The sequence below is a fragment of the Vicugna pacos genome, chromosome 17, assembly GCF_048564905.1.
Source record: "Vicugna pacos chromosome 17, VicPac4, whole genome shotgun sequence".
Lineage (NCBI taxonomy): Eukaryota > Metazoa > Chordata > Mammalia > Artiodactyla > Camelidae > Vicugna > Vicugna pacos.
Genome location: NC_133003.1, coordinates 40,239,636 through 40,258,998, shown reverse-complemented (window position 1 = coordinate 40,258,998; position 19,363 = coordinate 40,239,636). Strand labels below are relative to the sequence as shown.

Genomic DNA, 19,363 nt, shown 5'->3' with positions numbered 1-19,363 from the left:
TTGTAATTCAGGAGGAAAAAGCATTCAAACTGAATTCTAAAAAGCAAAGTTGATCCAATTATATTTGTAAAGAGCTACTGGCATTTTTTTTTCAAGTATGCCTGAAAAATCTGAACTTTAATTCCTTAGAACACAAAGGTTTGCTCAAGTATACTTTAGCTTTTTCTGAAGACTTTTTTTAAAAGCTAGTTACTAACTAAATTCTCACTTCCTTTTTTATTTTACTGAGAGCATATAAATATTAAATAAATTTGGGGGCACAGGAATGGGAGTGACTGTTACTTCTTTTATGAAATAGTGCATTGTTCAAATTGTTCTGAATAAGGTATAATATCCTACTCTTATAATTAAAAAATACATTTAAAAACTCAGCCACATTTCTTAATATCACATCAAGACCAAATCTGATGGAGAAATCAAAAGCTTCACAGATAAAAGATAAAAGAATTCAGCACCACCAGCTTTACAACAAATGTTAAAGGAACTTCTCTAGTCATCAAACTATAAGAAAAGAGAACAAAAAGAGGAAAAAAAAAGATCTACACATGAATACTATGGCAGTTTGCGGTTTTTTAGGTTCCATAAAATCCTGGAACTGTTTGTTCTAGTTCTGTGATGAATGTCGTGAGTATTTTCACAGAGGTTACACTGGATCTGTAGAGTGCTTTGGGTAGTACGGCCATTTTGATAATGTTGATTCTTCCAATCCAAGAGCACAAGATATCTTTCCATTTCTTTGTATCATCTTCAATTTCCTTTATCAGTGTTTTACAATTTTCATAGTATAGGTAACCTCCTCGGTTAAGTTCATTTCTAGGTATTTTGCTGTTTTTGATGCAATGGAAATGTTTATGCCAGTTATAAAATTCTGGTTTTTGAAGTGGAAAAAAAAAAAAGTGAATGAAGGGCCACAAATGGCAAAATATCCTTCTTTCTTATGGATGAGTTGTATTCCATTACATATATATGCGGCATCTTCTTTATCCATTCATCTATTGATGCACACTTAGGATGCTTCCATATCTTGGCAATTATAAATAATGTTGCTGTTAATAGTGGGGTGTATGTATCTTTTTTAATTAATTCTTATTTTGTGGTTGGCTTTATCCCTTTGATAACTATGTAAGTTTAAAAAGCTAAAGCTCTAAATGTTCTTAGAAACAATGGACAGTACATATATGTAAATTTTAAAAATATGTGCAGTATATTGTGTATATGTATTTATATGCAATACATTGTGTATGTGTAGTCAAACTAACAATTCTACCTAATAAAACTGAAAAATGAAAAAAATAAACAAGGACCTACTGTATAGCACAGGGAACTATATTCAATTTCTTGTAATAACATATAATGGAAATGAATCTGTAAAGAAAATGTCTATATGTATGTATATGTATAACTGAATCACTTTGCTGTACACCTGAAACTAACATTGTAAATCAACTACACTTAAATAAAAAAATTTTTTAAAGACTAAATTTAATAATCTTAAAAATGAGCACATTTAAGAAAACTTGATCCCATTAATGTGACTCTGTAATTTGAAATTTTTGTAGTTCAACTAAAAATGTTTTAAAGCAAAACCTGCAAATCGCAAATTAGGATACACGACTTTAAAGGGGGAGGGTACGGCTCAAAGTGGTAGAGCCCATGCTAAAGGTCCTGGGTTCAATCCCCCAGTGCCTCCTCTAAAAAATAAATAAATAAACCTAATTACCCCCCCAAAAAACTTTAAAAAAAATACAATTTTATGATTGTACCCACAAATCCTCATATCAGCCTTAACTTTTAAAGCCTACCAACTAAATATAAAAGGAATACAAAAATGTTTAAAACCTTTTCTTACTTGAAATGCACCAACACTTAAATCAGTCTTATACACTGTATATTCAGAAGCCTTTCTTTCAAAATAATTCTTCCAAAATGCCTGTACTAGCCATCTAACAGTTAAATATGTGCTTTTCCTAAACTTTAAAGAGCTAACAACACTATATTCATCAAATCTAAATCAGTATCAACTGTAAGTCTCTCCATTATTTTTTAAAGAATTCTAGGACACTACTGATGTTTGAAAGACACTGAATTTCAGAGACATTAAAACAAGAAAAAAACATGCTGGTGAGGAATATTTATAGAAGTTTAATTTTAAAATGTCGTTCTGGGTAGCAAAGAGATTCTACAGTTAAACCTTTATTTTAATAAAATTTGTAATTATGTCAAAATTTTGGGAATATCTGGAATTTATACATACATAAGCAGAAAAATTCAAGTAGTAAAAATTTAAAGCAATTTCAATTTTATTCCCATCTAATCTAACCAAGCTATGTCCCACTTCATACATTATGAATCTGTATTAGACACTAAAGCTTTCACCTCCCCACCCAAAATTTAAAAACAGAAATGTATATCAAAAACAATAATTATTATTGGTTGACCTCTTCTATGTCTGACTAGTTTAAGGCTCACAGCATATGCTGACTTAAGGAACAACTGAAAAAAAGTATTCCTCTTAAAGAATTACATTGTTAAGCTTCCCCTGTTCTAATTTAAAAAATGAAGTTAACATAGTTGATACAGGCAAATACTGATAAAAGCAGTGAGCAAAATACTAAATACAATATAACACTTTTAAAATAATAAATACTCTAAGGGACTGTGGTTGTGTGGTCACTGCATCCAAAGGTACCTAGCACAGTAACTGGCACAAAATATATGCTCAGTAAGTATTTGTTGTCATCTCAATAAAGATGTGAAAGAACTTAAGCAAACAATGCACAGAAGCTACACAAAATCTAACTTGGTGAACACTGCATAACAAGGGAATCTCTGTATTCAGAAAACTTCCACAACAGCATTTTTTACATAAAATGTCACATAATACGCATTTACTATCACATAGTATTCATTCAATAAACCCCAGCCTCTTCTTCCCATTTTCTTTTAAACAGTGTACACCTAAAATGTTTACTTCAGAGAACTCAATTAACATCAAATTTTATGAATGTATCTGCATGAAACAACCCATAGCTGAATGTAATCAGTAAATATAAAAAGACATACAATTCACTGCCAAATGTTATGGATTGTGTTTGTGTCCACCCAAATTTCTCATGTCGAAGCCTCTAAACCCACAATGGGACTACTACTTTTATCAGAAATAAGAGGGAGGGAGGGAGGGCAGGCAGGAGAGCAATCCCCAAGCCCTTATCCCCTCCATAAGAACACAGCAAGAAGGCGGCATTCTGCAAGCCAGGAAGAGAGTTCTCAACAGAACCCAACCATGCCAGCACTGTGATCTCAGATTTCCAGCATCCATAACTGTAAGGAAATAACTTCTGTTGTTTAAGCCACCCAGTCTACCATATTTTCTTATAGTAGCCCAAGCTAAGACAGCAAGTCTACTATTTCAAAGAACAAACACATACAGAGTACATTGATCAAAAAACAAATTATGCACTCTAAGGGCCTAGCTTGGTAAGAAAAGTGATATTTATATTAAAATACCCACACAGAATAGAAAATGGTAAAATGAAAACTTTAGAAAGGCAAGATTACTGTTTTGTGAGAAAGGGTAAGTACAACCTGCACATACAGAAACTGAAAGGGAAGAAAGCAATCAGAATTTTCACACACACAAAGCTCAAAATTCTGATATCAATAATATTTTCTATTATTTTCTAAAGTTAGAATACTTAATAGATGGAGACAAGGTTTTGATTTGTTTTTCTCCCATTTACACATTTAATCCAGCTCCTACTTTGCACCGTATTTTCAGCAAGGCAATTTCAGTCCCCTCAAAGCTTACAGAATCACAAGTAGAAACAGACTAACAGAAAACATGATCAATGCATGTCAGAAATATGGCAGTTTCTATGGAGAAAAGGATTGGATCCAAGAGTGCTTTTCAGTAGATTAGTATGCATTTGAATGGAGCTGTCTGAACAGTCTTAAAAGACACGCTCAAGTTATCCCATGAGGAAAAACGTCAGAGGCAACCAACAGAAAGATGCTATTAGAATTTAATACTAGCAAAACAGAGCACTGAATATTCAGTGAACTACAAGTCGTGGCAAAGTTACATACGGTGGCAAGAGACAAAACTGGAAAGGTAAAAAGAATCCAGATCAAGTATTAATTTTAGAGAATAAAACAGTATTTGCTTCACTAATAGGATAAAAGCATAAGAAAGAATGATACAAACTAGTAATGCTGTACCAGGGAAACTTCAAAGGAAACAGAGTAGAGCGACCATACTTCCTACTGGTCTACATATGTACCTGGTGTTCTACCCAGTCACCATGTGTATCATACTTAAGTGTTATCAATAATTACAATAAAATATGCAGGTCTGGTGGAGCTCTCTACTTTGTACTTCCAATTTCTATGATCTTGTCAGATTGTTCTTGATATGCAGTGCAATGAAGAGAGTCCTCAGTTTAACATGCAGTTAAATCTGAAAGATGACAGAAATAGCCAATCTCTGTCTCACCCATTCCAGGCTCAATTTATCTAACCCTTCCCTTTCAAAGACAGTATGCACGGGGTGGCTAAGGCAGCTAACTCCTCTGGAATAGAAGTGGTCAACATTGCTGCCAATAATGTTCCAATGGCGTACTGGCCAAATGTGTATGTAGTGGCCTGTGACTTTGTGAGATACACATAGCTGCTAAGCTACCAGTCAGTAGAGTTCATGGGTAATTATAGATTAGGTATATGCAGAGCAGTTAATGAAAACATAAAGCTATCAGTCCATCAATGAAGTGAGGAATTAAAGGTTCTCTCTCCCCTATGCATAAGAATGATCCAATGAAGCAAGCTGATGGGTATATTTGTCAAGTAATATGAAATATGCATTTGCTTTCTGCTCTCAGGTCCTAAGAGAGCTCCTAAAATCCTTGAAAACAAAAGTGCCAGGACAATCTTTTGTTTTAATATTTAGTCCCTATCCCAAGTTCCTGATACACAGCTACTAAATGCCTTGCAATTTCCTGGGTGATAGAAATGTCTTTTATTCTAATGAAGGCCCTCTTGGTAAGCTGCTAGATAGGGGCTGGTCACCAAAAAGACCACATCACCATTAGAAGCTTGGAACTTTCAGCCCCACTTCCCACTGCCATTTGCTGGAGAGAGGCTATAAGCAGAGTTAACCCATCATGCCAACATGATGAAGCCTCCATAAAAATCTGTAAACTAGAGAACTTCGAGGTCAGTAAACCAGAATGTATCCACATGCTGAGAGTGGTGCACCCCAAACTCCTCAAGGTCAGAGGTCTGCTCGAATCCTTCCAGACCTTGCCCTACAAATCTCTTCATCTAGCTGTTTATTCATAATCTTTAATACCCTGTATAATAAACCAGTAATCTAGAAAGTAAACTGTTTTCCTGAGCTTTGTGAGCCATTTTAGCAAATTAACAAGAACCTGAGGAGGGGGTCCTAGAAACCTCTGATTTGTATTCTATTGGTCAGAAGCACAGGTAACAACTTGGACTTGTGACTGGCATCTAAAGGGGGTCAAGGGGCAGTATTGTGGGACTAAGCCCTTAACTTCTGAGATCTGACAGAAAAATGTCAGAACTGAATTGTAGGACACTCAGGTGATGTCACAGAATAGCTTGGTGTGGAAAAACCCTCCCCACAATGTAGTATCAGAAGTGATGTTGAGTGTGAGCATCAAGGAGAAAAAGATTTCTACACAATACTTGATTAGATAAAAGGCAAAACATTTGGAACTTTCACCTTAACAGAAAACTAGAAAGGGAACACTTTAATTAAACTATCAATCTTTGACAAGTAGTATTTCTCAAAATTAGACTTTCCTAAGTTCCCAAATAGAACTGTGAAAGGTAAAACTAGAAGCTTTGGTTAAAGACCTTGATGGTCTTACACCCATCAGTGTTTCACTTCACAGATCACAGAACACAACTACAAAACACTTTTTAAAGCTTAAAGTATTCTTTTTCCTATGACGCAGAAAACCTCCCAATCTCAGCACTACTGTCATTTTGGGTCTGACAACCCTTTGCTGTTAGGGGTTATCCTGTGTAATGTAGGTTGTTAGTAGCATTTTTGGCCACAAACTACACACTAGTTGCACCCTCCCCCATCAAACAACCAAAAATGTCTCCAGATGTTGTTACCCTTGGTTGAGGACCACTGTTATTAAGTGCTGAAAAGGAAAGTAAAAACAAATATAGAATTAAATGCAAATTTGAAGATAAATCCCACATCTCAAAAATCTTGCACATCTTTGATTACTTTTACTTCCAGTTTACCACCAAGGCTTATTGTTTAAATATACACTGTAAGTCAAATATTTTACTTACATTTAAATAAAAGTATGTATTTATTGAGAGCTAATTTTAAGATAGTAGAGAACAATCATAAGACGTGTCAAGGTATTTTTGTGGGTAGTGTTTTCACTTCTTCTGCTTTATTAGGACTTTATGACATTTGTGAGATCTCAGCATGTTCTCAGTATTCAGTCAACCTAAGGGCAGAATGTAGTTTTGTGGGGGTTTTTTCTCTCAAACTATGCTTGTTTTGGCCTATTTATAAATAAATAGATCAGGACTACACTGCAAAAAAAGAAATCAGCAGGACAAAATTTCATATACAGTCATAGAAATTAAAGACATTACTCATACTTTTTATCAGTAAGAAAAACTTCAAATACATACAACTACCTGTCTCTGGAATGTGAGCGAAGAAAGATACATGCCAGAAGTAACAATTCAATTCACCCATCATTACAAAGATTGTCCTTTGCTATACAGTCAAGACCATCCTTTTTAAATAACTTGCTTGCCTGAGATTGTCTTAAACTCAAATTATTCCTAACACAACAAAAGAATAATTTATTTAGTAACTTTATCAAGCTACTCTATTATTTTTATCAATAAAAATCTAGCAAAAAAAACTGAAAAAGGAAAGAATCATAGCTTAATAAATGAGGGGGGAAGAAAACTACAAATGACTATAAACAAATGGAAAGATGCTGGCATAAAACAAAAGAAAGCAAATTAAAATGAGATAGTATTTTTCATATATCAGATCTTCAGATTTAAAAGCCTAACAATGCTCATTACTGACATCGGACAGGTAACTTTCATATACTGTTGGTATAAGCATATGTTGAAAAAAATTTTTTAAGGCCAGCTGGCATTATCTGTCAAGATGATAATGCACATAAACTTCAACCCATAAATCCCATCCTTGCACCTATGCTGACATAATCAGGTACACATAAGCATTATTTCAATTGTTCTACCTGTAAATAACAAAGACCATCAAAGAGGACGGGTTAAATAACTTACAATATACTCGAAACAATGAAATACTATGCAACCCCCCAAAATTGATGTGTTTCGACAAGATGTTCAGGTAATAAAAGGCAAACTGCAGTTTGATACTACATTTAAAAAAAAATTAACACATATACACATATATGCATAAATTCCATTAAGAATATACACAGAATATAGGTTAACAGTGTACCTTGAATTCTTTTTTCCTATGAGCACTTTTATAATACAAAAACTTTTTAAATTAATTTCTATAATTTTTGTATATGAGTTTTTTCATATTATGGACATAATAATAATTATTTAGTTTATGTGATCCACTCAACTCAAAATGCAGTTATTCTCACCCAACTTCTTGTTAACCAATATGGAGAAAGAAATTTAAAAACATGTATATGGTATTCTCCATCTTAAAGATACTTTAAGAAAGACTGAAAGCTCTAAAACAAGTACTTAATATTTACCATCTGTCCATATACTCATCTAATAAATTTTGAAATTTTTTGAAAGTGGCCACATCCTAGCTATGGCATTCACTTCTGCCATATGCTAGAGCAACTAAGATGGCAAAACCGAATGCTATGAACAACATTTACAAGAAAAGTGGATGGCAAGGTGATAAGGTATTATCCCCACGAAACTTCTCAAGATTAGAGAAGTATTAACATCTATACAGGAAGAAGAGAAAGACAACTTGTCTAACAGCCTATGAACATGAAAACCCGGAGTTCACCAACAATTCTCACCAGGAGAGAACAGATCACATTCTACCCATATTCAAGATTACGCCTTGCACAAGAATATACAATGGAGAAAAGACAGTCTCTTCAGCAACTGGCGTTGGGAAAACTGGATAGCAGCATGTAAATCAATGAAGTTAGAACACTCCCTCACTCCATACACAAAAATAAACTCAAAATGACTTAAAGACTTAAATTTAAGACAAGACAACAATAAATCTCCTCGAAGAAAACATAGGCAAAACATTCTGACATAAATCTTAACAACGTTCTCCTACGGCAGTCTACCCAGACGATAGAAATTAAGCAAAAATAAACAAATGGGACCTAATTAAACTTACAAGCTTTTGAACACCAAAGGAAACCATAAGCAAAACAAAACGCAAGACCAACTATGCAATGGGAGAAAATATTTGCAAATGATGCGACTGACAAGGGCTTAATTTCCAGAATATATAAAACAGCTCATACAACTTAATAACAAAAAAATACAACCCAATCCAAAAATGGGCAGATGGCCTAAACAAGCAATTCTCCAATGAAGACATACAGATGGCCAACAGGCACATGAAAAAATGCTCAATATCACTAATTATCAGAGAAATGTAAATCAAAACTACAATGAAGTCTCACCTCACACCAATCAGAATGGCCATCATTCAGAAGTCCACAAATGCTAAATGCTGGAAAGCACGTGGAGAAAAGGAAACTCTCCCACACTGCCGGTGGGAATGTAGTTTGGTGCAGCCATTATGGAAAACTGTATGGAGATTCCTCAAAAAACTAAAAAAAGACTTCCCATAAAATCCCACTCACCAGTAATCCCACTCTTGGGTATGTATCTGGAGAGAACTCCAATTTGAAAAGATACATGCATCCCAATGTTCACAGCAACACTATATATAATAGCCAAGACATGAAAGCAACTTAAATGTCCATCAATTGATGACTGGATAAAGAAGTTGTGGTATTATTTATACAATGGAATACTACTCAACCATAAAATAATGCCATTTGCAGCAACATGGATAGGCCTGGAGATTGTCATTCTAAGTAAGCCAGAAAGATTAAGAAAAATACCATATGTCACTTATATGAGGCCTCTTAGGGGAAAAAAAAGAAAAAAAAAAGGACATTATGAACTCATCTATGGAAACAGACTTGCAGACATAGTAAACAATCTTATGGTTACCAGGGAAAGGGGGTGAGGAGGGATAAATTTGGGAGTTTGAGATTTACAAATATTAGCCACTATATACAAAAATAGATTTTTAAAAAGTTTCTTCTGTATAGCACAGGGAATTATGTTCAAAATCTTATAATAATCTTTTAATGAAAAAGAATATGAAAACAAATATACGTATGTATGTGTATGACTGGGACATTATGCTGTACACCAGAAACTGAAACACTGTAACTGACTGTACTTCAATTAAACAACAAAAAAAAATATTACGCCTTGCAGAACTACGTTAGTGCACAAAGGCCCTACAAAAGGTGGACTAGTCTCCAATTAAAGAACCACTTTGAGACAAAAATGGCCACAATCTCAAAAGTTACCCTGAAGTCTTCATGGACACTATTCTTAAAATAAGACCAGTATAAAAACAATCTCCGAAAATATTAAATTCACTTTAGTACAAACAATTCTGAATAGAAATATTTTGTTAACAAAAAGCACCCTCCTTCCCAGCAATACACAATAGTGCAAAAATTACAAAAACACTTGTAAGAACTTTTACATTGCTCAAATTTCAAATCTTTCTACTACATATATTACCTCCAGTTTCATCACCAGTAAATATTATTATCTGCCTCCCAACAATGCAGAGCCAAGATTTTTGGGTGACTGAGAATAATAAATCCAAGATGCATATATTAAAGAGGTTTACACATTCCAGCTAAAATACATCGGTTTTACCACCTATATGCTTCAAATTTATACCTCTGCAAAATTACAATTATTGAAAGTTTTCCGTCTTTGCGGTCACTGGAAAACGGTCAAAATTACAATAGTTAGGGTACATCAAGTTACCTACCCTTTCAGTAAATATCCCTTAACATAGTCTTTCTTAAATCACAAATCACCAGAAGACCCAACCCTCCCATACCTGCCACAATCCCTTTACCAAGGAAACTATCTGTGGTATCAGTGCTCAGAAGGTCATATTATGATGTACCACAAGGAAAGGAGGGCTGGACAGGTACGTGGGGTCTGGCTTAGGTAAGCAGCATCAAAGTCTCAGAAATTACAAAAAACAACAGTGATGACAGATCCCTACCAGATGTGTAGCTTCAAATTCTAAGCAGTTCTAAAGGATTCTCAGATAGCTACAGTAAAGAGGAAAGAATGTGAGAAGACAACTGAAAAAGTAACAAGTGGTATGAAGTACAGGTTATGGGAGTATCTGAAATCAGAATGCTTGAGTTTAAATCTCAACTCTGTCACTCACCAGTTGCACAATCGTCAACTTTTTTAAGTTCTGCAAGCCTCAGTATCCTTTTTTAAAAAGGAGAGGTATCTACTTCAGAGTAGTAGTGAAGATTAAAATAGGATAGGCATATGAAACATTTGCTACTGTCTGGCAAAAAAAAAATGTTCTTTAAAAGTTTGCCTTTCAGGAAGAAAAAGAACAATGGTAACTCAAAACTGAAGTTCTTGTGCGAAAATCCTTGTCCCTTAAACATCTCTGGCTCATTTTAAAATCAACCAAAGACTCTAGGCAGGAGTAATGACAAGAACCACAGACAACAAAAAATAACATTACGAGAATAAGACTTAAAGAGTCAAGAATCATCAAGGGGCCCCAGCCCCTGCAGGGACCAGACAAATCATAAGGAGACAGTACAAGTACAGGTAGCGCACGCCTGAGTCTAAGTCAGACATCGTCATAGGAAGGAAGGAAAATGTTAACAGGTGAACCAAAGTTTCGGCAAGCAAAATGAAGGGCTAGCTCAGCTGTAAGTATAAAGAAGCTTGATGAGATTACGGAACTCCTGGACCTGGAGACAGATCACTCTTAGTGGTCAGTATGTTTTCATTCTTAAGATTAGTAAACTGTAGAACTTTTAGATATCAAAATTAGTGGTATTAAAAATTATTCTTACTACTAATTTTTATTTTTCATATCACAGTGTGTAAACAAAGTAAGGAACCTAAGATTTGCTGAATGGCTGCTATATAGTGACCTAAGTGTTACATTTTCAGCTAGGGGACAAAGAAAGAGGGCTTAGGTGACTAACTTGTTCCGTCACAGTCATTCAGATAGGTTATAACCAGGATTGCCTGCTAACTTAGGATCAAGCAGATTGTAAGCAGAGACAACGGAGATATTCTGACATAAACAACTCCAAGTGAGTGTTCACTCTACAGTTTCACTACAGTTCACTCTACTCAGTTTCAGTCTTTGATTAAAGTTTTTTTTTTGCTATCGACAATGAAAACTGATTTATGTAGACAGACATAAATACACACACTCATTCACTCACCTACCCACCCCAAAAACAAACTTTCATATCAGAAAGGTAAAAGACCTACAGTCCACAGAACAGAGGGAAACCATTTTTAAATTATGAACCATAAATTCTTTTTTTTGAGGGGGGTGTTATTATAGATTCATTCATTCATTTATTTAAAATGAGGGTACTAGAGACTGAACCTAGGACCTTGTGTATGCTAAGTATGCACTTTACCACTGAGCTATAACCTCCCACAAGGACCATAAATTCTTTATCTTCTTAGTAATAAGATGTTTTGAAATAACATGAAGTTGGTGATAGGTTTCCAGTAATAGTCCATAAGCACAGTGAACTCACACTCATTGGCAGGCACAAAGAGGATCTCTGGATGTAGACAAAAGCCACACATACACATACAGGTAACAATGATCAGCATTTGCAGTACCTCTTTGTGGCTCTCATGAGTTAGTGGTTAACACTGACTGGTCTCTCTTGTCCAAGTATAGACAAATGATTCTCAATTTTTTTTTTAATGTCTCCAAACCACTCACTTATGCAACAGAGTTCCAACAATTAGCATCTTCACCATCAGCAGACATTTTTAACAACCACCACCATCACTGTGCCCCACCCTTAATCACTGCTGCTGCACTAACACCCCCTGGTAATTACAGACTCCTCTGGGCTTTTGAGCTGGAATGGAACTTGGAAATCACCTTTTACAAGCTCTTCATTTAGTACCTGAGGGAAATGTGGCCCACAGTAATTTCAGTGACTTAATAATGGAGACTAAAATAGGAGCTGGGGGTGGGTCTCTATGCACTATAGTTATTGTGTTATGCGCTTATAAAGTATAAACTCAGTGAATCCCCATCACATCCCTTGAGAAAGATTTACTTTATTACCCATGTTTTATAGATGAGGAAATTAAGGCACACAGAAGTTAGCCTTGGTGACAGAATAACTAGGTGGTAGAACTGGTAATTCAAACCCTGGTCAGTCTTGTGGCTCTCCTAACTCTCAAACCAGAGCTCTTTCCATAAGATTAAGTACTTCAAACTTCTTTCACAAGGTAAAGGCATTCTATGTATGCCCAACACAGAGACAATTCTAATATTTATTCTCTCCCAAAGTTTATTTTCATTTATTCAACTCCTCACAATAGCTGAGGCAACTACACAGTATAAACCCCATTTTTCAAGTGAGGAACCAAGCTCACAAGTGATCTGCCCTAATTCACACAGAGAAGTTGCCAAGCTAAATTCAGAATCAAGCCATGCTCCTTCCAAGAATGACATTACCACATGCTAACTTTCATAAAATTAGGGAACTGGCCAACTACTGGTAAAAATCTGGACTGAACATGGAAAATATGAACTCACTTGCACACTAAAAAGATTGAAGACTTGAAGTTAATTCCAGTCAGAAAACAAAGCTGGCATGTCTAGCTTCCAGTGCATCATTCAGTAGATTTTGTGCAGCATACAAGACACATCAGGTTTACAGCATGTGATGAAACAAAAGAAAGCAACTATAATTTTCTTCATGTTCCCATCTTAATCACTGCAGTTACTAAAATATTTATATGCAGTTACTTTAAAATTTACTGAAAATCTACTGTGCTTCCTTTGCGTACATTGTGATAATAGCACATGAGAGAAACTTAGGTAACACATGGATAATTTATATTAATTATTTTAGTATTTACAGATTTTAAAATGATGTAGAAAGATACAACTAATGAAACAAACCAATGGTTTCAGACCTACTTCTCACAAGAATGAGGGGGAAAATTAACACATTGATTATACCTCTAGAGAGGGGTAAAATGAGAGATTAACCTCTATCTGTAGTGTTTTTCCACCTTAATAAAAATGAACAAAAAAAGTAAGCTGACCTAAAAAAGAGCATTAAGGAAAGAATTATACAGATGTTAGAAGGTTGTGGCAAAAACCGTGAAAGTAGTATGTGAAAATGACATTTTAGAAATAATGTTCAAGTGTTCAATACATACTGTTAGACAAAACAAAATTCCTCCCTAACAAAAACCACAGAAGGATCTAACAGAAAGACTTCAGGAGACTTCATTTAGAATAATGCAGATCTCAGTTGTTGATTACTACTACTTTTTAAGTAACTTAACTTTTCTTTTTTTACTGATACGTCAAAATTGTTGAACACAGAAACCACAGGGGAAAAAAAAGTAGACTCAATATAAGCATTATCAACACAATAACAACTACTATTTACTGAGCATTTACTCTGTTTACCACGCACTGCCCTAAGCTTTCCATGTACTATGTACTCATACTAAGAGGTACTATTATCATCCCTATTTTATAGACGATGAAACTAACTTAATAGGGACTGACTTAAAAAGTTCTCCTAAAAAGTGAAATTCTGAGAGCAAGGCAGAGGTGGTAGTTTTTCATCTCTCCAAAACCCCATACGTCAGACATAACTAGACAGAAAAACCCAAAGCCAATAAACAAAAAAAATTTACAACAAAACTAGCTGATAAGGTTGTCTCACAAACCTCAAAAAAACAAATGGATGAGGACAGACTGATGGTCATACGACCTGTAAATTATCAGAATGTGTACAAGAGAAAACGGAAGTCATAGTGCACCCAAAGGGCCTAAGAATAGGAAAACCACAAAATAGCCAACAGGTATTCATAAGAAATCATGACAGGTCAATCTGACAGCAGTAGCTGAAACTGAGATGGGTTTTGCCACTGCCACTCCAGTACTAAGTGAATCAGAGACCTCCAGAGAGCTGAAAGGGAGAAGGAGTCATGCTCCCACCAGCTCTTGAAAGTAACCCATCAAGTCCCATCCAGAGGAGACCCCACAGACAAGAGAAAGGGACAACAGAGATGAAGGAAAAGACAAGGTCAAAATAAAAGTAACAGTGGAGAACAGAGCCTAGAAATTTCAGAAAGCAAGCTCCATGTTCTTATCACTTCGCAAAAACAACAAGCTATGTGAAGTTAGAACAGCTACTCTGAACCATGTCTCCTCCTCAAAGTTTGGGAAAATTAATTTCACATAAAAATGCACAACAGAAAAATATCAAGGTCAAATCTAATAGGATATCGTCGTAAGAGAAAACGAGAATAAGGAGCAAAGTAACATCTCTAAAGATAGTGAAGGGAAGCTAGAAAGACTTGTTTAAAAACAGATCAAAACCATGTACCAGTTCAAAAGAGCGAAAGACGATGAGAAAAATTATATAAGTCAGAATTGAAAAAACTCAGAAAATGAAGCAACAGAATTCAACAAAGAATTAAAAGAGAAAAAATTATTTCAGGAAATAAAGACTAATCTAGGAAGCACACAAGAACAAATGATCACAATGATAGTGCAGTAAGTCTTTAAAAGGAGGAAGTTTTTAAAAGTCAAAATGGAATTAAATTTAAAATTTCACTTTGAAAGACACCATTAAGAGAATGAAAAGATAAGCTACACAGTGGTAACAAGCATTTGCAAACCACATTAGATAAAGAAACTGTATCCATGGAACTCTCAAAACCCAGTAAGAAAACCTCATTTTAAAATGGGCAGACTGTGAGGAATCAATTTACTAGAGATATACAAATGGCAAATCAAGACATGAGAAGATCCTTATCATTAAACATTAGGCAAATACAAATTAAAACCACTATGCAACATGCACCTATCAGACTACCTAAAGTGAGAAAGACTGACCATACTAAGCATTGGAAAGGATGTGGAGAAACTGATCTCAACTCCCTTAATACTGGTGGAAAAGCAAACTGGTACAATCATTCTGGAAAAACAGTTTGGCAGTTTCTTAAGTTAAACATACACTCACCATATGATCCAACCATTCCACTGCTGGGTTTTTATCCAAGAGAAAAGAATGCATATGTCTATACAAAGACACGTACACAAATGTTCATAGCAGCTTTTTTTTAAATAAAGGAAAAAATGAAAATAACTCAAATTTCCATCAACAGGTGAAATGTATTAAAAATTGTAGGATATTCATGTAATGAATACTACTCAGAAATAAAAAGGAATGAATTGTTGATAACTGAACAACATGAGTCAATCTCAAATTATACTGAGGGAAAAAAAGGCAAAGAATTCACACAGTATGATTCCACTTATATAAAATTCTAGAACAGAGAAATTCATCTACAGTGACAAAAAGCAGATCTTCAGTTAGATTTTATTTCCAGCCAAACTGACCTTCAAGAATAAAGGAAACAAACTGTTAACACCATACAAGAACTCAAGGAATATTGTTCCCACGAGCCCTGCCAAAACAATCTATGGAAGAATGAGCTTCAGGCAATCAAACTGACTAAAGGACACGGACAAAAGGACTGGTGGTATTAGCTACTTAGCTACTGCAAAACTAAGACTAAATGACAGTTAAAAGGGAGAGTTATATAATAGCTATATGCTCAGATAACATAGACACAAGTAGTTTTTTTAAATGGGAACTAGAAATCGGGAGATAAGTAAAAAAATTTTATGTTCTTAGTAATCAGGTATCATGATTCTCAGACTTTTTGGTGTGTGCTGTTAAATATAATCAACAATTACGGGATACTCTAATTCTACCAACCCCTGAGTCCCTGAGAGCCAGAATTTTGGATGTGGAAGAAGTTAAAGACCCTATAGTCCTGATTTTGAACTGGAAGTATCAGTATGAATCATGAAATATTTTATCTAGTTCTGCCCCCTGAAGAAGCTAGAAACACTGACCAACTCAGTAATAAGTTTCTCTAGTACCCAGGTTGTAGTCTTTGAACATCATAACCCACTAAAAAAAGACACGGCTTCCTGAAAAATGGTTTGATTCCCGGTCAGGGACAGGAGTGAGCTTAGAATATATTCTCATAACAGAGAATAAGGATGCCATCAAAGCCTACTAGGATCAAGCCAAAAGGACTCTGGGAAACAACTGGAAGAGGCTCCCACTGGCCAAAGATGAGGCAATTTGACCATCAAGAAGAATAACTGCAACCAAAACCCATCAAATGTTAACAAATTTATGATTGAAACCTACTGCATATGTTTCCATTTATTCAGCACATAATTTATACTTGACATTAAGAAAGAAACTGTTACCTTCAGGAAACTGTTGCTCAAGGAAAATTCCCATTTTTAGGAGAAAGTAACCTTGCCAACACAAAGATAATTTTTTCAAGTGGCCAAAAACAACTAATTTGGGGATTAATTGTTTCAAATAATCTCTTTTGTAACAGTTTAGTAACCCATGTCTTGGCATCTCTCCAAATTTCCTATATTAGACGTTTACAGGTAATTTTTAATAGACTAAAAAAGAAAATTGTTCCAATGCTCTTAATTTTTCCTATAACCTCCTCCTGAATAAGAACCTATACTTATAATTCTAGAAACCCTCTAAAGCTAAAAACACAAGTGTCAAATCAGTTGTTTTTTCAAATAAAAGATAAACACTCTAAGCTGTCACTGATTTTCATCCACAAAGGTTTCCATATTTCTTCTTAGTGATACTTTACTATTGCATCAATGAAAATAGAAAGAGAACTATGGAATTCTTAAGAAAGCTATCCATTCTAAAACACCAAAAAGATCTGAACGGCTATTCTTCAGATTTTCATTCCCATGTTTACAATCTAAGCAGTTAAAGCTCAGTTTAGCCAAAAATAATGACAGAAACTATAAATTTCAGCACCAAAGTTAAGGCATGCCCATGTTGATTAAAAAAAAAACAGGCTAAATAAAGGTAAATGTGAAAACACCAGCTGTCTGAATCATAAATTCAAAAATATTTTCCAAACTTCATAAAGAACTGACAATCAATCATTTTAATACAAAATATTCTTAGTAAGTGTACAAAAACCGAAGGGGAGAGGGAGGGGAACAATTGATGACCTTTTCAAAGTCCTCTATCAGGACAAGTTACTGTCCAGAAAAATCAGGTTAAATTTCCCTAGCCACCTGGTGATCCAGTCAGACAGGATATTAAAAAGCTTTCTTGCAGAAACTTTTAACTATTTATACATTTACAGCCAATGTATTTTATTAAAATGGGAGGGCAGTTTGCACAGGCCTGGTAAGAGGTTTTAAGTATTTAACTCCAAAAAATCTTTTTTACCAAAACTCTGAAAGTAAAATGCTTTTCCTCTTGATATTGTAGAGAGGTGTAAGTTTGGACAAACCAGCAATCAATTTAAGCACAAATTACTTTGCATAAATTTTTAAAAATCAAGATGTTCTAAGAGACTATAATTCAGAGGCAGAAATGATCTTTTTTCCCTAAAGGGTCCCACTTTTTAAGTGTACTAAATAGAAATTTAAGATTGAAGACATCATAGTCATAAAGTTAGCTAGTAATTTTAATAAGCACTAAGGAATTTCAGCTTGTTTGCACAACCATTGTAGAGTTTTTTTTTTCTCCCTTCTAAAATCGAGCTAGTCATCAAAAGGCTATGCTACAATCATAAGCAAATCTTTTGAGAAATGAACATTTGTTAATAAAGCCAAAGAAAGTACCCTACATCACTTGGTGAAGCTTACACTCCTTTATTGGGCCTCAAAAAGAATTTTACAAACTAGGCCTGAAGTAGAGGAGCCAAAAGAAAGCCCACTTTTTAACACTACCCATAAAGGTAGCCTCTCCCCTTCCTGCTCCCTACTCCCTACACAAAGACCACACTAAGTCACCAAATCTGTACTGCCCTCTACAAATAAACTTAGCCTGAGTGGAAACAATTCCTGCCAAACAAACTACACATACAACAATGAACTGAAATGTTCCTTTGAAAACAGTTCTAACTTCATAGTTTAAGTTTCAGATTCACAAGGTTTGGAAACAAGCCTAATAAAATGCTGAGCATATGTTAACAAGTCAGCTATCCTAGAAAGTTTACAGGACAGTCAAAACTGCAGCATCTGGAATTTGTCAGATAATCATCCTGAGTTCTCAAGAGAATAAACAGAAGTGACACTTCAAGCACCCACATATATAAATATGACAACAAAAAGTTGGATACAGGACAATATGAGAAAATAACACTAACAAAAGAATCTGAAACAGAATCAAAGCCACAAAATTCTGGAAACAGGCCTGTTTGTCAGGGCCAAAAAGGGTCATAATGGAATATGCATTCTTCCTTTCTCTGGCTCTTCCAGACTAATAAATTCTAAATGTGCAAAAGCATACATAAAAATAAAACCTTAACAAATTTTTAAAACTCATTTCAGTGCATGTATGAAGTAAAGAAAACCACACGTTTAGTAAATGCTTTAAATCACCAGGGCTTGTAGGGTTTAGACAGATGGATCATTCAATGCTTCTGAATACACTTTTGTCCCGTTCCTAAGCAATTACGAAGGATACACAAGTCTGTAACAACGATTACAAATTTTCAACTCACATTGTTTCTCCAGTCTTGGCAACATGACAAAGAAACTGATCCAGGACCGGACAAACTTCTTTTTTCCCCCTCTTCTCAAAATCTAGATAAGGGAAGAAAGAAAAGTTATCAGTATTTCTCAAAGTCCACCAACCATTTCCAATGCCCTCCAAAAACAAACTTTCCTCCCAGTCCTTCCTCATATCCAGCAATTAAAAAACAAAAAATTTAAAAATCAGTCTTTCAACCAACTATCCACCCCTGACTCTCCATGTTCGACTTCAAAAGTCACTCTCGTCACAGGTAACAAGAATCCTTCTAAAGAGGATACTCAACTTCTCTACAAACCATCCTTACTGCACTGCTTCTCAAAGTGTGGTCCGGGGGAACACCAGGACCAGATTCATCAGCGAGACCAGTTAACAAATCCCAGGCCCTGATTCCTACCAATTGTTTTTTTACGTTAGGTTCATATATCTGC

General features: G+C 35.0%; 1 protein-coding gene across 2 annotated transcripts in view; it reads right to left on the bottom strand.

Annotated features, from left to right (window-relative positions):
• The window catches only part of PPP4R2 (protein phosphatase 4 regulatory subunit 2), a 47,569-nt gene that overhangs the window by 27,341 nt on the left and 865 nt on the right, over positions 1 to 19,363 (bottom strand). For both annotated transcript variants that reach the window (XM_006196499.4, XM_072941712.1), the window contains exon 2: positions 18,904 to 18,985. In XM_006196499.4, the coding sequence (XP_006196561.2) occupies positions 18,904 to 18,985 (82 nt within the window). The remainder of the gene's footprint in view (positions 1 to 18,903; positions 18,986 to 19,363) is intronic.